At 40.3% G+C, this 22,981-nt stretch overlaps 2 protein-coding genes and 2 long non-coding RNA genes across 5 annotated transcripts in view; 1 reads left to right on the top strand and 3 right to left on the bottom strand.

Annotated features, from left to right (window-relative positions):
• Positions 1–1,383, bottom strand: part of p3h2 (prolyl 3-hydroxylase 2) — a 102,569-nt gene extending 101,186 nt beyond the window's left edge. The window contains exon 1 of the mRNA XM_055015640.1: positions 791–1,383. Within this exon, the coding sequence (XP_054871615.1) occupies positions 791–1,207 (417 nt within the window). The 5' untranslated portion in view covers positions 1,208–1,383. The remainder of the gene's footprint in view (positions 1–790) is intronic.
• Positions 1,384–1,478: 95 nt separating this feature from the next.
• On the top strand, positions 1,479–4,555 carry LOC129350114 (uncharacterized). The gene is made up of 2 exons (XR_008603357.1): positions 1,479–1,646; positions 4,210–4,555. It is a non-coding gene; the product is annotated as an uncharacterized LOC129350114 (long non-coding RNA).
• Positions 4,556–6,073: 1,518 nt separating this feature from the next.
• Positions 6,074–11,782, bottom strand: LOC111567223 (uncharacterized). Of its 2 annotated transcripts, none has more exons than XR_008603356.1 (4): positions 9,828–10,167; positions 9,660–9,752; positions 7,162–9,569; positions 6,074–6,267 (listed from the first exon to the last, which is right to left on the bottom strand). It is a non-coding gene; the product is annotated as an uncharacterized LOC111567223 (long non-coding RNA). The 2 variants fall into 2 exon arrangements; XR_008603354.1 differs by lacking the exon at positions 6,074–6,267 and adding an exon at positions 11,681–11,782 and having other exon boundaries at positions 6,969–9,569; positions 9,828–10,048.
• Positions 11,783–19,171: 7,389 nt separating this feature from the next.
• LOC111567219 (claudin-19) lies at positions 19,172–21,993 on the bottom strand. The gene is made up of 4 exons (XM_023268202.3): positions 21,606–21,993; positions 21,058–21,222; positions 19,762–19,840; positions 19,172–19,685 (listed from the first exon to the last, which is right to left on the bottom strand). Exons 1-4 carry the CDS (start codon positions 21,802–21,804, stop codon positions 19,541–19,543), a joined length of 588 nt encoding a protein of 195 aa, XP_023123970.1. The 5' UTR covers positions 21,805–21,993; the 3' UTR covers positions 19,172–19,540.
• Positions 21,994–22,981: the final 988 nt, after the last annotated feature.

Here is a 22,981-nt window from a genome sequence, read left to right as displayed (position 1 = left end):
TTTTTTACTTTAAGATCAGAACAACTTGTCAAGATCTAGAGATTACTTTAAATTTACCAATTTATCAACTTCCACATCTGTGTATTAATCCTGACTACCAGATCATAGAAGCTAAAGTATTAAGGAAGAAGGTTAGGTCATCCCTCTGCCTTGTAAATGCATTCAATTTAGATATAAAAAAAAATGCATATAAGTTGTCTCAGTGCATCAACAGCAGGGTTCCACTAAACCAAACTAACTGACATTCCTATAGATTTAATGATTTCCACAGTAAGGATTCGTTTTGACAGGTTTTGTTTTTGGTTGTTGATGGTCTTTGGTTCAAAGCATTTTACGTTCTGAAGCACTTTGCCTATAAAATATGTTAAATAGGATTCATCTGTTAAACATCCTGCCAAATAAGTTTATCTTTCAGTAGATTTCTCTTCTTTCTTGCAATTTTCTGAACCCTGTATGTTCCATATATGTGAACATCTACATAAATCCCATCAGTTAAACCTGAAGGAGCCTCTTTGATGAAAGGTTTTGCTGTTTTTTTCTGAAGCTTTAGGGTCACTGTGACCTGGACGACTGAGAATCGACAGATTTATGGTCCATGCATGTGTTTGTGTTGCTCAGCAGTAGGCTGGTGACCCATGCAGCGGCTCAGAAACCCTCCTGTGACCTCCTGCGCGGCTCTTATCGCTCCGCATCACGTTGCCGGGCAGCAGGAGCAGCTGAGCCGGAATGCAGCAGGTAAAGCGGAATAAACAAAAGCCCCGATTCATGACCCCCCTGTGCGCCTCCTTACCTTCTGGTAGGCCAGCTGCAGGTAGTTGTACGGGATCCTCCTGTTGAAATCCTGAACTACATCCTCGCTGACTTTGTGCACCGACTGCGCGCCCAGTTTCTCCTCGATGCATTTGTCCATGCACGCCGCCCTGCGCAGCACCGCGTCGAAGAAGCGCAGGTCCGAGAAGGTCTCCTCAAACGGATGCTGGTCCTGGCACCTCAGCCGGCACCGGACCTTGGTTCGCCGGACCTCTCTGTGGCTGCTGAGCGCCGCCTCCATGTAGCGCACCACGCCGCCATAGTCGCTGCTGTAGAAGGCTCGGACCGCGGTGTCATACAGGAGGTCGTAGGGCTCCAGGAAGGCAGCGGAGGAGGAGAGCGCGGCGCACAGCAGGACGACGCACCAGACAGCAGCCGGTGGCGAGTTTCCATCCATCCTCTGGCTCGGTTCGGGCGGCCGGTGGGTCACAGCGAGCAGCTCCGGTTACTGTCCATTTAAGGGCTCCCAGCGGAGAGAGTCGGGACGGAGCGGGGACAGAGTGTTAGCCTGACGGGGACCCACATTTTGTTCTGACCCTCTGCGCTGCGCTAACTCCGCCCCTCCAGGAGATGAATGGCCAGAACACAATCACGGCTCGGTCTCCTCAGGAGCCGCGCCGTGGCGGGGGGTGGGTGGGGGGTGGGTTGGGTGTCCCCTTCAGGGTGGGTGGGCACAAACACAAGCAACACTTTTCTTCACTTTATTATCACATGTGAGGATGAGTTTAAATGCGCCTTTCAAACGAGGTGATAAACATCTGAGGAAAACTTGAAACGGAGAAATGTGGATTCCTTCTCAGACTTGAGGAAACGGACTTCAAAAATACTTTAAAGATGTACGTATCTCAACTTTTCACACCATATTAAATATATAAAGGACTTATTTAATCAATAAAGCCTCGATTTCCAAGATATTTACGCACAACTTTTACGCACGACTTTTACGCACCAGACTTTTACGCTTTAACCTACACTTTAAAAGCGACTATTTTTGCTCTAATAGCTGAAATAGTTCTGTGTTTTAACCCCCTTTAATGAATTATAAAAGCTTTTCACGCACACCTACTCTCTGTCTCCTCTTGTGTTCTGGAAATTTCTGTTGTCAACAAAAGAAAAACGTGCGTTCAGAGTCTGAGACAGAAGCTTTCTCTCCTCTCAGTGGAGATTGTCTCCCCCTGCAGGTGTTTTAAGTTGAAAGCAGTTTTAGTCTTTTAAACATTTCTTCACTGCTCACTTTAGTTATTCATAATGTGTGAATCTAAATTTTAAGAACTCCACATCAGCCTGTTTGAGCTGCTGTGAGACTCCAGAGGTCTCAGGTGAGGAGTCGAGCAGGTAAAAGCGCTGCGTAAAACACTTCTATACTCTGAACATCACCGTGTGATTTAACTCAGATATGTGTTGGATTGTTTGAATATTTTATTCTTCTTTCAACGGTCTAAATAAGGAGAATAAAGAGCTCAAATGAGATTTAAATATTCACTAAGCCCAAAAACTTTAAAGCTACACGCAGATTCCACAACTAGGGGGAAGCAAAAACAGGAACATTTAATTTTTTATTTGTGACTGGAACTTAATTTTTAAACACGTGGAAATACTTACCACAACACAGAAAACAAATTCAAATACTCCTGAATTCAGGTGAATAAATAACTAATCCCACTTACAGTTTTACTCAATTGATAAGACACTAAATTCCATTCACTGCACTCAGCCACCAACTGACTGCACACATTTCTCAAAACCAGGACTCTGCTGTCCAAATTTTGGACACTATTCATGGTTTGCACACAGTTTCCAAAAACTCTCGCATTCTTTTTGCAAAAGACTGAACATGTTTTTTGCTCATTAGAACACACTTTTTCACTCATAGCACACATTTTTCAAACAGTGAACACTAGGAAGCAGAATTGGGACACTGTTCCATCACTGCTGTCACTATTAAGACACAACAGGTCAAAACTGAAAACACTTTAACCAATGAACTGCACACTATAAAACCTGCTGGAAAGCAGAATTAACTGTTCAGAATGGAATCTGTTGTTAAGGTCAGCAGATGGTAAAGATGGTGCATAAAGTAAATGGTTTCAGGTTTATTGTGGTTTACTCTACATGTATGTAAATGTTGTTTATCACTTCAGTGACATGTCTATAATGGAACAATACAAGCAGTCAGAAATGTTCTGAGAATACTGTAAAAAATCTAATGTATAATTCTGCTTCACAAGTGCTGGTAAAATTACAGAAAGTCTACATGACTGATTTTTTCTGTGTTTTATGTGTGCGTTTGTTCCAGAGAGTTTTTCAGTTGGATTCTGATGATACACATGAATACATCTGGAACAATGTTAGTTTTCATAGTAAACTATTGATTCAGGAATGTTTCAATATGAACCCTCAAGTTATTGTGGTTTTTCTGCCACCATATTCTCCCTTTCTGAATCCTATAGAAGAATTCTTCTCTACATGGAGGTGGAAGGTATATGAGCAGCAGCCATACATTCAGGAAAATCTCTTCAATCAGTGGTCTTGACATGTGGTGATGTTTCTGTTGATGCATGTCAGGGTTGGATCAGACACATTAGGTCTTTCTTTCCAGAGAAAACACAGCTTGTGATGTTGATGAGGTCCTGAGGTCTGACCAGGCTGAAAGAATTGATGCAGACGTGGTGTAAATATCTACATACTGTACTGTGTACAATACAGTGCTGTATTTTTTATCTAACATTATATTTATTTTATAATGTACAGTCAGGCACTGCAATGACCTCTGAGTCATTTATAGGATGCATTTGTGTTTAAGTTGTCATTTTTGAGGACTGTATCATTTTTTTATACTTCATGTGAAAACACAGTGAGAGAAGAGTGTTTTGTATTTAGCAGTGCAGTGTCCTAGTTTTGCTTTGTGTGTCTTAATTTTGAAAACAAAGTTCAGATTTTGACAATAAAGTGCGCTTTTGACACAAGTGTGCAGTGCTTTGTGAACTGTGTTCAAATAAAATAAATAGTGTGCAGTGTGTTGGGAAATGTGTGCTATTTTTCAGGAACAGTGTCTTATCAATAGAGAAAAACTGTAATATCGCTGTTCTTTGGTTCAGACTGTTTTTAACAGCTTCTATTCATACAACAGTGTGTGGTCAGATAACTGTGTGGAGCTCATGCTAATGATACATTGGAATAAAACAGAATAAACTTATTGTTCATCTAAGGCAGTAAAATATTCTTTGGCCTCAACCAGGAAAACAAACATTTCCATAAGATTTAAAAATAGGACAAAATACAACACTATTGTGTTCTATTCATATCCTGATGTGTTCACTCTGATATTTAATGTTCCAGCAGTTGGAATGAAAGAACCTTGTAGATCTTTTCCTCACTGTTAGTGTCTTTTCCTTCCAGCCTTGGTCTGGATCATTGGGAACATCTAGTCTGATGGACTGAGAGCTCCAGAGAACATGAACATCCAGCTGTGGTTGTCTGAAGAGTCTTTTCTCCTTCATCACTGTGAGGAAGAGCAGCACTGATGTCCTCCTCATCCTTCCAGTAATAACAATAATGCTGCAGATTCAGCTCCTCTCTTCGTAATACAACTTGTCTTGTGATTGTTCAGTTTTTACATTTTACTGTAAGCAACACATTATTTATTTCATCCATTTATTAAATGTGTTTACACATCTTTACAGTTCAGAATTGTTAAATAATGTAGTTTTTAAATGTGCAATAAAGGAAATAATGAAGCTCTTGACCTGAATGTGTTGATGTTTTAATGCAGCATATCTGCTATAAATAACATGGACTTTTTTGTTGTATTTATGCTACAACAGCAGAGACGAAGTTAAATATGATAAATTGCCCAGTTGAAAACTCACCTCACCTCCAACAACCTGTATGAAACCTTTCAATCCGGATTCCGCTCTCATCACAGCACTGAAACTGCTCTCCTCAAGGTCACCAATGATCTCCTCCTCTCCTCAGACTCTGGACAAGTCACCATCCTCATTCTTCTCGACCTCTCTGCAGCATTTGACACAATCAATCACTCCATCCTCCTGTCCCGCCTTCAATCCTCCATTAACATCACCGGCACCGCCCTCACCTGGTTCACATCATATCTCACTAATCGACAACAATTCATCAAGGTCAACAACTGCACATCACCCACCGCCCCCCTGTCCCATGGTGTCCCTCAAGGATCAGTACTTGGCCCCCTCCTCTTTATCCTGTACCTCCTCCCCCTCGGCAACATCATCCGCCGCCACAACCTACACTTCCATTGCTACGCCGACGATATCCAACTCTACATCTCCACCAACACCACCGCCACCACCACCCTCCCCTCTCTCTCCAGCTGCCTGGCCGACATTAAATCCTGGATGAGGAAAAATTTTCTCCTGCTAAACTGTGACAAGACTGATCTCATCCTTATCGGACCTAAATCACTCACACCATTTCCCCACCCCCCCATTACCATTGATAACACCACCCTATCTCCTTCTGCTCACATCCGCAACCTCGGTGTGATATTTGACAGCAACCTCACTTTTGAACCCCACATTAATCAGATCACCAAAACTGCCTATTTCCATCTCCGCAACGTCGCCCGTCTCCGCCCCTTCCTCTCCTTCTCAGCCGCTGAAACCCTCATTCATGCCTTCGTCACTTCCCGCCTTGACTACTGCAATAGCGTTCTCTTCGGCTCCACCTCCAAAGTTCTCAATAAACTTCAACTCATTCAAAACTCTGCTGCCCGACTCCTCACCCGAACCTGTTCTCACGACCATATCACACCCGTCCTGCGGAACCTCCATTGGCTCCCCATTTCACACCGCATCCAGTACAAACTGCTTCTCCTCACCTTCAAGTCCATCCATAATCTAGCCCCCTCTTACCTTACCGATTTGCTCCTCCCCTACACCCCCCCCAGGAATCTCCGTTCCTCCCACACAAACCTCCTTTCCATCCCGCACAGGACCAGCCGGCGACATTGGGGGGACAGAGCCTTCGCCATTGCCGCCCCCACACTCTGGAACTCACTCCCCCATGCCCTCCGTGACTGCACCAACCTCACCACATTTAAATCCCTTTTAAAGACTCACCTTTTTAGATCTGCTTTCCTTAAGTGATTCTGTATTTTATCTTGAACTTGTTTACTATCTACTGATTTTATCTGTTTTGTTCTATCTTATTGTATTTTATGTACAGCGTCTTTGAGCTTTTGGAAAAGCGCTTTATAAATAAAATTTATTATTATTATTATTATTATAAATGGAACCTGTGAATACTAAAAACAGAGAATAATAAACAGCTGAAAGAGTTGGTCTGTCCTTCTGTAAGTGAAAGTTAAACAGGAAGTGGTTCACTGAGGATGTCGTCCATTCAGTCTCCTTCTTCACAACTAGATGAAGTTTTCCTTCTATTGGCTTCACTCAGAAGATCGTCACAGTGAACATGAGACACCTGAGATGAAGACAGAAGTCACAGTATCTGCATCAACAGTAGAGGTTCATTTTAAAGTGACCCTGGAAAGATTTCCTATTTCATATAGTTTTCCAAGCACAGAAAGACAGAAAGGCCTGTAGTCCCTGCAGCTTTAGGGGAGAGGATTTTATTATCCAGCTTCTCTGTTCTGCAATTGAAATGTAATAAGTGTAGTGTTCATCATTACTTTGGTCCTATTCTGGGAATTTATTTTTCCAATCTACACTGCAGGAATAAGTACTACATCATGTAAATCAGTCATTAAACAATGTTAATGACTGGAGAGTAGATTTACTGTTTTCTCTAGTTTAACTTCAGAGACTCAGCAGATATTCAGGACTACTGACAGCACAGAACCTTAACGTTACTGTTTTAATTACATTTAGGTTTTCTAAACGTTACATGAATGTGAACCAGCATCTCCACTGACAGTTTTATTAACTAAATGTACAGTACAGTGACACAACTCACTTCAGCTGTTTACATGAAACTTAACACAAGCATCTGTGGGAAGGCTACGAGGGTTAGATTTACTTTTGTTAGTTAACAAGTGTCCAACAACGCCACCTGGGGGAATTTCACCCCCAGGGAAATCTATTAGAGGGGGACCACCGCTCTAACACCGACAAAAAAAGGTCACACAGGTAAGAACAACACCAGAGACTGACATGATTCCAAAGTAAAGTATACAAAATAGAATTTATTAACAACACTTAAAAAATACAATCTGTCAATTAAAATCTCTTACTGGCAATGCCAATAAATAATCCAGTAGTAAGTGGCGCAATATTGCACAATCCTCCAGGGCCCCTTCAAGGCTTAGTTAAGTTTGCTATTAAAATACAAACACTAGGCACAGGGCCAAGGACTTACCAGGCCGCGATGACTAACTAAAGGGGGAGGGGAAGGGTCCTGATGCGAGACACCATACGTGAAGAAACAAAACACACCATTGACGGACGCCCAGTGCACTACTGTACAGAGTGAAGGGACCACCACCGTAGGGGACCAGTCAGCCACTCGCTGCACTGGCCCAACAGCTCCTGTCCAGAGAGAAGACGCAAAAACAGCAAAGGGAGAAAAAAAAAAAAAAAATATATATATATATATACATATAGATCTCTAAACAAAACTGCCTCGATACCACACTATGCGGGGCCCAGGAGGTCACCACCAAGGTTGATTATGCTTTCATATGCCACTTACACATACTCACCCAGTCAACCCAACAAACCAGAAAAAAAAAGAAAATCTACAAAACCAAAAAAATAACTAAATAACTAAACACAAGATTGCTAGAAAATGACAATAAATAATAAAATGACAATAAATGATCCCAAAATCTGTAAACAAACACAATATCCAATAATAATAATATCTAATTATAATTAGGGCTGGGACTTTAATGCGTTAATGTCGACTAATTAATTACCGCGAAAATATCGCGTTAAAAATAACGCGATTAATTGCACCCTCCTCAGTTCCCTCATTTCTGGCACACAGGTAACTCTGATGAACACTCCAGCCCAGTAGGTGGCGGTAATGAACCTAAAGTTGTGTTTTTTCATTATGCGCTGTATCTGTTATCCCACGGATATATGGGATGGTGATTATGTCTGTTTTTATTGTCCGGTTATTGTGTGAGTTTTGTTTGTGTTTCCTTTTGTTTTTTTACTTTGTTTTTAGCTTGTTGTTTTCCCTTGTTTATGGCTCATATCAGGTATTGGCAGTGTATGAGTGCATTCTTGAGGTGTTTTTCCTCCTCCTGTCTGTCTTTATCGTCTGTTATGCTGCTGGTCCATTCATAAAGTGTTCTAACTACTGATAGTTTGTGAGCTGTGGGATGTTCTGATGTCCAGAGGAGGTACTGGTCTGTATGTGTAGGTTTCCTGTATACTGTGATCTTAATGCTGCCGTCTTCTCTGTGGTGTATGTTTAAGTCCAAAAATGAAATGGTCCGGTTTATTTCTTCTTCATGTTCATTGTTCATTCGTGTTCAGGGACATTGAAGGAATGATCATAGCCAGTTTAGATCAAATGTCAGTAGATATTAGTGCTGAATGGAGAGAAATGGCAGTAGCACAGCAGCAAAGAGGAAACTGCAATTATGTTTTTTCTATTAGTGTTTTGTAGCAATGTCACTGGAAAGAACATAATTTTTTCATGCTTTCCACTTTGCTGCCGTATTATTGCCACCTCAATACTATGTGCTGTAAAATGTATTAACATTTAATTTCTATCAAATAAACCGTGTTCATTGAACACGGTTTATTTCTTCTTCATGTTGCAACTGCAACTGCAGTTGAAACATGTCAGCTAAGGTAAAACCATCTCATCTTTGATTTGTCGGTGTAAAAGAAATAACGTTATCATATGATAGTCAATGACAAAATGAACATCATCCAAATATATGAAACATTTTTGTGATTTAAGTTTTTACTCCGTCGACGCTCTGCCTCCTTGGAGGAGGAATAACCTGAACAACAAAAATATCTCTTTTAATAACTAATAAAAAAATTACAAATTGATATTCCTATAAAAAGAACCATCAAAATTACACCATTTATCAGACCCAGAAAAGATGAAAACAGAATGAATCTCTGGATTTTCAACTTTCTGAAGCTCCTTGAACTACTTATGCTGATTTTATGTGCCATACAGTGGAAAAACAACTAAATTCAGGCTTTAAGTCATCAAAATCACTTTTTTTCTATATGTTCCATTTTCCTTTTTTAAAATAAATTTTAAATTATAAACACGTATATGTCTATTCATTGATTCAACTGTCAACCACAATTTTATTTGAACTGAAAAACTTCACTTATTGTATCAAATATTGCTATTAATTAATTACAAAGCCTGTAATTAATTAGATTAATTTTTTTAATCACATCCCACCACTAATGATAATACAAAAAAGAACAATAATTAACTAAATATTAATAGGTTAGCTGATGAGGATCAGTCTGCCTGATGCAGCTTTAAATCCTACACTGCCTTAATTTCCTTTACAGAGACAGCATCGCATGCAGTGCAACCTTCACTCAAATCTCGTCCAGAGGAATTTACTCCAGACGTACCAGGCAACAGGCACACGCAAGGGTTGAAAAAGACCAATAATAGTAAAACAATTGCAGACAAGCGGAGTGCTTGCCGCGGTGAACCCACAGACAGAACAGCAGTAGCGCAGCGGCCCGCTTCAGAGGTGGAGCCGCCAGGAAGTGAAGGCGCAGCTTCTCAGGCAACAGGGGAGGCAGCCGCGGAAGAATGCAGCTTGATAACTGCCAACAACAATCAGAAATCAGAGTCATGTTTCGTGTGCAGCCCAACAAAAGTGCATAAAAACACCAGACAGAAGCGAGCCAGCCTACCTCAGGAATCCAACGCAGCGCATGGATTATTGTGCATGGCTCCGAGGCCACCCACGCCCAACTCCCAGCCTTCGGCCAGGATACAGGCCGACTCTGCTAGAAAGCAGAAAGCGCATCAGACACGTCGCTAATATAACCCAGAAATGCAGCGACCGCGTCAGAACATACCTGACAGAAGTGAACGGAGGATGCTCGGCAGCCAGCGTCTCAAGACACCCACGTGGATCCAACACAGCCACGACAAACCACACTGCCGATACAACACTCAGGCTCCAGGAAGAGGTAGGAGGATGCATATGGGAGATACGCAGCCCTCTCCCAGATATAGCTTGGCACGGCACCGCCCAGTAAGCAAGGTGCCATAGGATAACTGCTCCAACACTATTCACCTGGTCCAATACACACAAACAGCATGACTGGAGACGGACTGGGCCGTCCTACCACTAGGGCTGCCACAAACGACGAATCGACGAATCGCCTGAGCACGATACATCATCAAAAGCGGAAGTGAGCGCGCAATGCAACAGAAATCACCGTCCGAGCGGAGCGCGGAACACGCACGGACATCCACGCTGTATCGTGCATATATAGTATATGCACGTTACAGCGCGGATGTCTGCGCTGTATCGTAAACGCGGATGTCCACGCTGTATTGTGCATATATAATATATGCTCCACACGGTGATTTCTGTTGCATTGCGTGCTCAATTCCGCTTTTGATGACGTATCGTGCTCAGGCGATTCGTCGATTCGTCATTTGTGGCAGCCCTACCTACCACACATCGTTAGCTTAATGCTACGTTAGCTTTAATCAGGCTACGACTGAGCAGCTAGCTCGGTTAGCATCGCTGATTCACATCAAAGCTAATATTTACTGGATGCTAACTCTCTTCTCTGGTCAACAGACACAAACTCCATCGACATCTGCAGTGTATGGAACACATTATATCTGACACTACAGGTGTATATAAAGTGCATTAAAACTGGCACCAAGAAGAAAATAAATATTAACCCTTTAGGCACCACAGTTTTTTCAATAAAATATTCAGTTTTAATATCACTTTTTCAAAAGGTTGTAACTTGAAAATGATTAGAGATAAAGGCATACTGTAAATGAGTAAAATCATCAGTATGACCCAAAGTTTGTGAAGGGAGTAAGTTCACTCATCTAATTTGCATATTATGACGTCACCAGGCGGCGGACATATGGATTACATAACTTTCACGGATGTTTATCGATCAAGATGGCATTGCTTGGTTCAGAATTTGTCAGATTCCTTTCTCCACGATACCCAACAGGCTCATCAAAATGTCTGATCCACTTGTGACACTGTTCCTCATCTCTCAAGCAAACCCAGCCATCATCATCGTCATTTACGGCGGGGCCGTGAACGCCACTGCGGCCTCCGCCGCTATTATCAGTGCATTTTCTCCCGCGTCTGCCGCTATTTCCGCGGTTTTTTGCATCCCCGCTACCCACCTCACCATTCGCGGTGTTTTGACCACCCCTGCTACACCCACCACGCCACCCTGGACACGGTGAAGCAAAGCATCGGCTCCAGTATGTGCTGCTTGTGGACTGTCATGGCGCACGGACTCTGCTGCCGTTACGCACAGACGCAGCGTCACTTTCTGTCTCACTGGATGACTGAACATCTTCATCAGAGGGTGAATATTCCTCTTCAGAATCTGAGTCAGCCATTACTTGACGAAGTACATTGTCAACAGTGAACAAACCTCTCAGAATGGTGAGTTTTCTCTCGCTGTCTTGCGCTCTGTTACGCGCCGACTGCGACCCTCGTCTCCTCGACCGGGAGGCAGTTTTCAAACTCTATAAACTCCAAAACTTTGAATGAAAACACGCCCACAAATGATGCTCAGATTGAAGTTCCAGATGTCCGCCATCTCCTGGTGTAAAGTAGTAACTATATGAGGCACCATATTTGCAGCTATACCTTGTTATGTTCAGCAATGTTGCTTGTCGCAATATTGCGACTTTGGCGCTTAAAGGGTTAACTTACTGAACTATCAAAGTTCTTTCAGTGTCTGCTGGTAGAATCAGCCGAAGCGCCACGGTGCCATCACTTGACTTCAGCCATGCTAGGAGCTGCCGTCAGGTAGGAATCCTGTGATCAGGTATGACTACCCACCTGGACAGAAAGCCCTGCCCAGAGCCATTTGATTGACAGCTCAGTCCACCAAGTAAAAGCAAAGACTTTTGTCATTGCTTTTACTTGGTGAACTGAGGAAAAAGCAATGACAAATGAAATAGCAATGACAAAAGGAAAAAGCAATGACAGAAAGAAAAGAAAATGACAAAATGGAAAAATAAAAAGAAAAAAGAGAAAAGGGAAAAGCAAAGACAAAATTTACCTTTTTATTAATTTATTTATTCTTTTATTTATCCATCCATCCATCCATCCATCTTCTACCGCTGGTCCGGGTCGGGTCGCGGGGGCAGCAGCTTTAGGAGGGAAGCCCAGACCTCCCTCTCCCCGGCCACATCATCTAGCTCCTCCGGGGGGACCCCAAGGCGTTCCCAGGCCAGCTGAGAGACATAGTCTCTCCAGCGTGTCCTGGGTCTTCCCCGGGGTCTCCTCCCGGTGGGATGTGCCCTAAACACCTCACCGGGGAGGCGTCCGGGGGGCATCCTAATTAGGTGCCCGAGCCACCTCATCTGGCTCCTCTCTACGCGGAGGAGCAGCGGCTCTACTCTGAGATCCTCCCAGATCGCCGAGCTTCTCACCCTATCTCTAAGGGAGAGCCCAGCCACCCTGCGGAGGAAACTCATTTCAGCCGCTTGTACCCGCGATCTTGTTCTTTCGGTCACTACCCAAAGCTCGTGACCATAGGTGAGGGTAGGAATGTAGATCGACCGGTAAATTGAGAGCTTCGCCTTTCGGCTGGTCTGACTGGCATCCTCCCCCACCATCGGAGACAACTCACCACCAGGTGGTGATCGGTTGACAGCTCCGCCCCTCTCTTCACCCGAGTGTCCAGGACATGCGGCCGCAAGTCCGACGATACGACAACAAAGTCGATCATCGAACTGCGGCCTAGGGTGTCCTGGTGCCAAGTGCACATATGGACACCCTTATGCCTGAACATGGTGTTCGTTATAGACAATCTGTGACGAGCACAGAAGTCCAATAACAGAACACCGCTCGGGTTCAGATCAGGGGGGGCCGTTCCTCTCAATCACGCCTCTCCAGGTCTCACTGTCATTGCCAACGTGAGCGTTGAAGTCACCCAGCAGAACTATGGAATCCCCAGAAGGGGCGCTCTCCAGCACCCCCTCCAAGGACTCCAGAAAGGGCGGATACTCCAAACTGCTGTTCGGCCCGTAGGCGCAAACAACAGTAAGGAACTGTCCCCTCACCCGAAGGCGAAGGGAGGCTACCCTCTCGTCCACCGGGGTAAACTTCAACACACAGTCACCGAGCCGAGGCGCAATGAGTATTGACACCCCTGCTCGGCGCCTCTCACCATTGGCAACTCCAGAGTGGAAGAGAATCCAACCCCTCTCGAGAGGGCTGGTTCCAGAGCCCCTGCTGTGTGTCGAGGTGAGGCCGACTATATCAAGTCGGAACTTCTCAACCTCGCACACCAGCTCAGGCTCCTTCCCCGCCAGAGAGGTGATGTTCCACGTCCCTAGAGCCAGCTTGTGTAGCCGGGGGTCAGTACGCCAGGCTCCCCGCTCCTGGCCGCCGCCCAACACACATGGCACCGGACCCCTATGGCCCCTCCTGTGGGTGGTGAGTCTACTGGAGGGGGGTCCCACGTCTCTTTTTCGGGCTGTGCCTGGCCGGGCCCGTGGGAAAAAGCCCGGCCACCAGACGCTCGCCATCGAGCCCCACCCCCGGGCCTGGCTCCAGGGGGGGACCCCGGTGACCCGCGTCCGGGCAAGGGACTCGTGGTTCCAAGGTTATTGTTCATCATTGGGGTCTTCTGGGCTGCTGTTTGTCTGGTCCTTCACCCAGGACCTGTTTGTCATGGGAGACCCTACCAGGGGCATAAAGCCCCCGACAACATAGCTCCTGGGATCATTGGGGCACGCAAAACCCTCCACCATGATAAGGTCGCAGCCCAGGGAGGGGTCTTTTATTTATTCCTCTTTATATTTACACATTTATTTCCTTGTTTTTAACAGATTTATTTATTTATTCTTTTATTTTTTTCTCTTTATATTTACACATTTATTTCCTTATTTATTTATTTCTCTTTATATTTACACATTTATTTCCTTATTTATTTATTTATTTATTTATATTTTATTGTGGCACTCCTGTGACATATATAACCATCCACATACACATTCCTAATTGCAAATCAGATAAAAACTGCTTTAACAGATCAAAAATGCTACTAAACAAATACAAAAAATATCACAAGGGACTTAAAGTGACAAATTGAATTGAAATTGAACTCAACTCATTAAATTAAGTTCACAAGAAACACAGCTAGCATATATTCAGATTTCCCTGGATGCATTGTTGGAAGGTTCAAACTACACAGAGACTCTTGTTGTTTTTTGTAATGTTTTTATGTAGTTTAAGGAAAAATACATATATGTGAAACCTGATGTGTGTCTTTGTTAATTAATTTACTATAAAGGTTAGCATTGAATCCAGTCTCGACATATTTAAAATTATTTTTGAGCCAATTATCTTCAACTGTAAGAAAAATCACAGATTGTGTTTATACTGACTCATTTCTTAAAGTGAAATAAAGAAAAAGCTCTTTAAACTGAGAAAATGTAAAACGAAACTCTGTGTTTTTTTTTGTTTTGTTTTGTTTTTTAACCATTTCAGACTTTTATTTTGACAGTTTTGTAAAAGTTTTTGCTGCAACATTCCAGATTCCAGAAATGAGATTTCATTTGTCAAATACAGAAAATGTTTTTACAGAAAAAAACATGTTTATATTTAAAGTAATACATTTTAAAAAGCATCTCTTAAACATCAGAAATCTGTGAGTGTTTTTCCAGTTTGTTTCCTTAACGTCAAACCTTTCATAGCCACTGACACTGATCCACTTCTCCTCTTGTAAACAAACAACAGCACAACAACCCCCAACACCTCCTGTCTGTTCTTCCAGTTAACCCGATTATATCTAAATTATTTTACAGTGAACATACTTCTGCTGAGCTGTTCCTCTTTTACAGATGTGTCAGATTGTTTACTGTAACAATAAATACGTTCTCTTGTAAATACTGTATTTATGTCTGTACTGAGATCACAGCTTCTACTTTTGGTAAACAATTGCATTAACACATGAACATTTACTACAGAAAAAAACACACTTTCAAACAGATGGATGTAACTAACCTTTTGTCAGACTCATTGCAAAAACAGGATTTTATCACCAAACTGAAACTTTACATTTTTTGTGCAGCTACTTAACATGAATTCCTCACAGTAACTAAAGGAACAGAGCAGATTTAAACGTCCTCAGAGTCACTTCATGAGCCGACAGCAGCAGTGTTTTTATTGCAGGGCTGTTTCAGTGGAATTACAGGTGTTCCTGTAATCCAGTCAGGGTGGAGCTCATCCACCCAGAAGATTAAACTGTTAACTGGAAGCTTGATCCGCCCACGAGTTCCTGGAGTCCACAGGGTTTTATTATTGCTCAAACTTAAATATTCTTGCTAGAATAAAGGGGCTAAAATTATCTGTGTATAAATAAAAACTGCTGCAGAAAGATGTAGGTCGTTTACGCTTCTGTTCAAAAGTTTGGGGTCACCCAGGCAAGTTCAATTTCAATTTAAAGTTTCTCTACATTTGTAAAAGTTGCTTTATATTAGCTAAATTTGCTCAAAAATGAATTAAAGCTGCTCTATATTAGTTGAAGTTGCTCTACATTAGCAAAAGTTGCTCTAAAAGAGTCAGAGTTGCTCTTTATTAGTCAGAGTTGCTCTATATTAGCCAAATTTTATATTATTAGTTAAAATTGCTCTATATTCATTGAAGTTGCTCTAAATGAGCTAAAGTTGCTCTATATTAGTTAAAGTCTCTACATTAGTTAAAGTTGCTCTAAAATGAGTCAAAGTTGCTCTATATCATGTTTAACCTTGTTTAAGGTGTTAAGGAAATTTTAAGAAGGTTATTTTCTTGCTTTTTTACTCTGCCAAGGAACGCGGCGGAGTTATGTGACAATCAGTGTACGTTTGTCCGTCTGTCCAATTTGTCTGTTAGCAACGTTACTCAAAAACGGATTTGAATGAAATTTTCAGGGAAGGTCAGAAATGACACAAGGGCCAAGTCATTGGATTTTGGCAGTGATGCGGCTTTTGTCTGGATCCAGGGGATTGTTAAGGATTTCTGTATCATTGCCAGATAGCAGCATGGTGTCACTGTAACCATGACAACAAATGAACGCTACGTCAGCTGCCTGCTGACGATCACGATTGTGATCCTACTACAAATCCACTGCTGAGGACTTATCAGGACTTATCCATCGGAAATGATCCAAGGAGCAGCTGATTAAATTGTGGGGGTGTTTCTGAGTCCCATCAGTTCCCGCCGGCAACTACATATTTTCACGCGATTCAGTATCCGTACATAACGTACACATGCATAACACACGCCTGTACTCAGCACAAAGTCGTTTTTTATTAAAGATTTCAGCCGTCGTAAATGATACAACTGATCAGCCTTGCGCTCTCTGAGTGCTTTTCTTGTTAAGATAGTGACTCATTTTTGTCTGTTCACGTTCATGTCGGTGCATTTTGGCCAATAGGTGTCAGAAAATGACACTAAAGTTGATTAAACCTTGTCCAAAACTGGTGCAATGTACTTTTTTCCAATAAAACTTTATTCAAGCAGCTGTGAAAAAGAGAATTTGAAGGTTTGCATGAAAACCTCCTAAAATATCCACCGTCTGTTTCGCTATTTTCGTCCCATTTGACTTTTTTTTCTGAGGGTTCAGGAAGACTTGATCACAATCAGTTTGAGTCCTGTGAGAGACGGTTTACATCCGCCGACGAAGACACAACATGACTCCTGCTGTTTGTCGTGTTTTTAACTGAACACTGATCTAATTAAAGATGTTTGTGTTTGGTTCAAGCTTCAGAGAAACACAGCAAAAAGTGACCTTCTGAAGAAGTAAATTCATCAAAGACGGCGTTAATTTATCTGAAACACTTTGGTTTGTCTGAGCTGTTTCCAGAGTCAGAACAGAAGGTTTTAAACATAAATGAGGTAAATAACTTTTTTTTTTTTAAGGCACAGGATGTTTTCTTTTTGGGTAAACAAAGTTTATTGGGTCTTTTCTTGATAAATAAAGGTACAGAAAGTTTTGTTTTATTGTTGTTTGAGGTAAATGAAGTTTATTGTGTGTGTTTTTAAGTAAATATACTTTATTGTGGGATTTTTAAAGGTAAATAATTTTTTAAGGTAAATAACGTGAATTGTGTGGTTTTTGGTAAATAAAGGTCTTTTTTTGGTATAGAAAGTTTTTTTTAATAGTTTTTAAGGCAATTGAAATTTATTTTGTGTGTGTTTTTAAGTAAATATAGTTTATTTAGTGAGACTTTTAAGGGTAAATAACTTTTTTTTAGGTAAATAATGTTCACTGAGTGTTTTTTTTAAGGTAAATAAAGTTTATTTGTGTGTCTCATTGCGTCATTTTGTTCAATTTTTGCCTCTTTTTGTGTCATTTTCTCAACTTTTTTTGGTCATTTTTTTCATCTTTCTCTGTCAGTTTTGCGTAATTGTTGGGTCTTTTTGTGTAATTTTCCCATGTTTTCATGCTACTTTTGTTTTGTCCTTTTTAACATGAGGTGAAAACAGGGTTAAACTTTTATCTCCTTGGTTATTAGTCAGCTTCTAAGCAGTGCAGTTGCTCATCACTTTAAATACAAGACTCAGATTGGGCAACACTGGAAATGGATTTTTACTCCCTTTCTGATAAATTCTACTCTGAGAACCTCATCATCATTATGTTTTATCTGCAGTAATTAGATGGTGAATTATGTTATTATGTCACAGTAAACACTGATGTCTTATTGGAATCTAGATCATCTAAACTGAACCAAATCTAACTTTATGTTGGTTAAATGTGATGATGACTTAAGGTTTTATCTGCTCTATGTTTATTTTACTTAGAAAATTCAGAAGATTGAAGCATAATATGATTTTAAAAAGATAAAAAGATGCTTTCACATCATTGCATCAATAAGCAAAATCAGTTCATATAATTTATACGGTACATATTATTCTGAAATATTCTGATATACAAATGCTGTAAGGAAGAAATCCACTACAGGAAGTTTATCTGAAAAAGAAATGTTCTGTGTGTTTATTGCACGTTTGTAGAGCTGTTTCAGTTGGACATCCACAGATGTTCATGGCCTCCATGACTGTTGGTATTTTGCTAAACACTATAAAGGAAGTGATCAACTGAGCAAGAGTCCAAAATTCAGTTCATTTTTTAGTGGTGAGTGTTTCCAAGTAAAAATAGTGCTTTCAGGTCAGTGTTTCTCATTCATTGTGTTTTATATCATTTCAAGCCCTCACCAAGCTGCACATCACAGCTGTGACGTCAGTGAAGTCGATGAGAGTGTAGTGTGTTGTGCTTTTACTTCCTATACAGCTGCTTTTACAAATTCTGAACTGTTTAATGCAGTTTGCATACAACTGGGACAAACTAGACCATCATAATATTGTACCTTAAACTGTGACTGTGACCATTTCCTCACTCACTTCCTGAAAGGGGTGGAGTCAGCAGCAGCTCATTTGGATTTAAAGCTACAGACACTTTTTGTTGACCAAGAGTAAAACCAGAAGCATAAAAAGGCAACTTAGAACAAACATCTGCAGTAATTTGAGCTGAAACTTGAAAAATACATCATAGTGGCATGTCAGACTTCATTCAACATAATAAAAAAGGTTAAAATATGGGACCTTTAAGCTTTATATCCTATTTGATTGAATACAAGATAAACCAGAAGCTTTAAGCAAGTTAGAACTAACAATCTGCAGTATTTTGAGCTGAAACTTTAAATATACATCATGGTGACATGTGAGACTCACGTTCATTTTCAAAAAAAGGAGGTAAAATATGGGACCTTCAAGCTTAATATTCTATTTGATTAAACACAAGATAAGCCAGAATCTAAGACAAAATAATTTTATTTTTAACATGTTCCTATTACATTTATTGGATTTTTTTCTGTTATTGATATTAATATTAATGAAAAAGTTTGTCTACTTATGTTTTATTTGGGACCCAAATGGAGTTCTGTCAAATTATTTGGCTAAATGTTGAGAATTTTCCATGTTTTCACACCTAAGATTTTTGTTTTTTCACCTGTAAATAAACATTTTAAGAGTTGAATATAGTGAAATATGACCCCAACACCTACTAAAGTAACAATCTGTCGTATTTTGAGCTTAAACTTAAAATATGCATCATGGTGGCATGTCAGACTTACTTTAACATGATAAAAAAGGGTAAAATATGGGGCCATTAAGCTTCATATCTTATTTGTTTGAACACAAGGTAAACCAGAATCAAGAACAAAATTTTATTTTCTTTTTTAACATGTTCCTACTGTTATCTTTTAAACTGCAATATTATAATGCATCATATAAACATTAAAAAAACAACCTGACCAGACAAAAATATAAAAACTTCAGACATAAAATAAACAAACAAACAAATCAGTGTGAAACTGAAGAGGTAAAAAGGAATAATTCTTATGGAAAGTACAACAAATAGGGTCACAACTTTATAAGTTTGTGTAACTGTGATTGTAAGAAAGTCATTTTGAAAAACACTGAATCTTTCACATCCTTCCAGCTGACAGTTCGGTGCACACGAGAAATCAGATCGTTCATTACAGCATGAATGTAGGTAGTATGTTTAACAGTCTTCTCCCCCTAGACGTAGTTGGACTTCATGTTGGAGCTGATGGACTCGGACGATTTTGACCCGCAGCATCTCCGACAGCTCAGAAAAGCTCCGCCGGCCATCGTGAGGAGTCCTCCGGCCCAGCTGACGAACACGGCTTTACCAAACTCATAGCTGCAGAGAAAATAAACACACATTCAGGTTCACGTTTTGTTCGGGAGGTCGGTGTTTGAGGGCTGACCGTTGTTACCTCTGCAGACGATGCGACTCCTGGAAGGTCTGGACGATCATCTTGACGTACCAGGAGGTGATGATGATGGTCAGAAGACCTAAAGGAAGAAAGAAGATCATGTCGTTTATCACTGATGTGCTCATTTAAATCCTGCAAATTCTTTCAATCCAGCACCTGAATCTGTGAATCTTTGCTTTTTGCGCTATATTCTCACTTTAGCAACTGTCATTTTGCACTACTGTATATATATATATATATATATATATATATATATATATATATATATATATATATATATATATATATATATATATATATATATATATATATATATATATATATATATATATTAAAACAAACTTTTTAGGGTAATTTAATTAAAGTTGCTCCATTTTAGCTAAAGTTGCTCTATATCAGCTAAAGTTGCTCTAAATTACCTAAAGTTGCTCTATATTAGCTACATTTGATATTAGTTGAAGTTGATCTATATTAAAGTTGCTCAAAAATGAGTTAAAGTTGCTCCATATTAGCTAAAGTTGCTCTATATTAGTTAAAGTTGCTCTATTTTATTTTAAGTTGCTCTATATTAGCTAAAGTTGCTCTATATTAGCTAAACGTTGACCTACACTACCGTTCAAAAGTTTGGGGTCACCCAGACAATTTCATGTTTTCCATGAAAACTCCCACTTTTATTCATGTTCTAACATAACTGCACAGGGGTTTTCTAATCATCAATGAGCCTTTCACCACCATTAGCTAACACAATGTAGCATTAGAACACAGGAGTGATGGTTGCTGGAAATGTTCCTCTGTACCTCTATGGAGATATTCCATTAAAAATCATCTGTTTCCAGCTAGAATAGTCATTTACCACATTAACAGAATCTAGACTGGATTTATCATTCATTTAATGTTATCTTCATTGGGAAAAAAAAGTTTTTGTTTCAAAAATAAGGACATTTCTAAGTGACCCCAAACTTTTGAAAGGTAGTGTATAAAGCCAAAACCAAATTTCTTGTATGTTGTGTATGTATTTGGCCATTAAAGCTGATTTTGATTCAAATTCTCTTTATTAATTTTATATTTTTGTAACAGGAAAACGTCTTTCACTCTCCTTTACCTCACAATTTTTTGCAAATCCTGACACATTTGAAAAGCAGAAACTGGACGTTTTTGTTAAAAATAATTCAACTTTTATCAAAATAGTTGTCAAATATGTTTCTGTGATGAAGTAATAAACTAATTGAAATGTTTCTCCATCTTTCTGGTTGCTTGGAGCAGAATATTGGAACCCAAACTCCAGCCTGAACTCACCTGAAACCATGAAGATGATTCCTCCGATCATGGCTGTAGTGCTCTTGCTGTCGGGAATGCGATCCATGAAGTGGGTGCACTTCATCCCCACCGTGGAGACGACCATGGCGATGGCTGAGAGCAGGAGGCTGAGCAGCATCACGGCTCTGGTGGCCTGGACTTCAGCTTTAGGAGGACAAATGTTACAGAATATACAGCAAATGTGTGATTTCTGTGAGCGATTGCATCATTTTTCTGTCTTTAACTAAACTTAATACACCCAAACAGCCTATTTTCTGCACAGATTTAACCTTTAAACACTGTCAGTAGCAGAAAATATTCAGAAATAAATCATGATAATTCAACAAATACACAAAAAGAAGACTGGCAAGAACAAAACTGAACGAACCACCTTTCCACATTCTTTCCATGATGCCAAGAAGCCGGATGAGGTAAATCCACTGTTAAGAAGCAGCTCTGTCTAATTATAGTAACCTCAGTGGGAGGTATCTCAACAAGCAGCGCCTGGAGGAGAGATAATAATAATATAAAAAAAATAAATAACTCACTGGGCAGTTTGAACAGGGACTCGTGGATCTCACACGTGGTTCTGTCGGTGCCGCTGCAGGCCATCCACAGGCCCTCGTAGGCGCGATGTTTGCCCTGAGACTGTTTCTTCCACTCCACCATGAGGGTGGCGGTCACCGTGGCCGCGACCCCGACCAGAGCCAGGAAGAAGCCGAGCAGCTGCAGTCCGGAACTCGCCATGGTTATCCAGAAACCAGCAGGACGCACGACTTCAGGGGGGCAGAGAGTCCGAGAAGTTGGTGGGAAAGTTCCAAAATATGTAGAAAAATAGTGATGAGTAGTGGATTGAAGGTGACGGTGGTGGATTTATCTGAACCTTCCTCCTCGATGCTCCTGGACCGTTATAACTGCGCGCCACCGGAGCCTCTTTTTAAAGTCCAGGACGCATGACGCACGGAGGAGGACGCTGCTCCACCTGCAGAGGATGATGGGAAGAAAACTCCTCTGGAGCTCTTATCTGCTCAGTGAATGGATGCTGGGAATTCACATCATATAGACTGTAATAAAGAAAATATCTAGAACAGTAGAAATGTTTTTAGTCGGATAAATCTTCAGTTTTTGTGGAGTAGGCTGAAAAAAATAAAGTTTGACAGTAACCTTTTTACAAATGCACTCTTTTTTTTACAGATGTTCTGTTAAGTCACAGACAAGAAATAAAATATGATAATTCCACAAATACACAAAAAAGAAGACTGGTAGTGGCTAAAATGCACAAGGACAAAACTGCATTCCTTCTAGGAATATGGGGAAAAAATGATGAATTTACACGTCAACATGTAAAAACAAACAAAAAACAGGCCAGAACTGTAAATGTCCGTATCAAAAAATATGTAGCATTTCAAAATTATAATTTGTTCTTTATTTGAAAAAACCATTAATCTATATTTTAAAATTTGTATATGAAGGATTATTATGCGTTATTTTACATATTTTCTTAGTTTTTGTTGTTAGATTGCAGATTAAGTATTAATTTTGTTAAAAAAAAAAAAAAAAAAAAAAAACAGGCCAGAACTGCAAATAATGCAAATGCTACATCAAAAATGTGCATTTTTTTTTTTTTAACAAGTAGCAAGTAGTTATTTGGCAATGTGTGTCCAAAAATGAAACACTTTATTGTTCAATCTCACTATTTTAGAGATATTTTATTTATATTTACATTTTTTTTCATAATTTGCAGTTTTTGAGTGTTACAGAACACCATTTTTTTTCTTTATAATATTATTTTCAGGCTCTACTTAGCCAAAATGATTGAGGTTCAGGCACCAGTCAAGGAAATAAATGTGGTTAAACACAAAAGTATCTCCAAATTCAAAATCAGAGAATATATCAAATATCAACATAAAACCAAATTATCTAT

The sequence above is a fragment of the Amphiprion ocellaris genome, chromosome 2, assembly GCF_022539595.1.
Source record: "Amphiprion ocellaris isolate individual 3 ecotype Okinawa chromosome 2, ASM2253959v1, whole genome shotgun sequence".
NCBI lineage: Eukaryota > Metazoa > Chordata > Actinopteri > Pomacentridae > Amphiprion > Amphiprion ocellaris.
The sequence above is the reverse complement of the archived record's forward strand: the minus strand, read 5'-3'. Positions and strand labels throughout refer to the sequence as shown.

Coding starts and splice junctions, on each gene's coding strand:
- LOC111567219 (XM_023268202.3), bottom strand. CDS start 21,804: ATGGCGAGTTCCGGACTGCAGCTGCTCGGCTTCTTCCTGGCTCTGGTC. Junction 19,841..21,057: donor AATCATCTTCATGGTTTCAG/GTGAGTTCAGGC, acceptor TTCTTCCTTTAG/GTCTTCTGACCATCATCATC. Junction 19,686..19,761: donor GAGTCGCATCGTCTGCAGAG/GTAACAACGGTC, acceptor TTTTCTCTGCAG/CTATGAGTTTGGTAAAGCCG.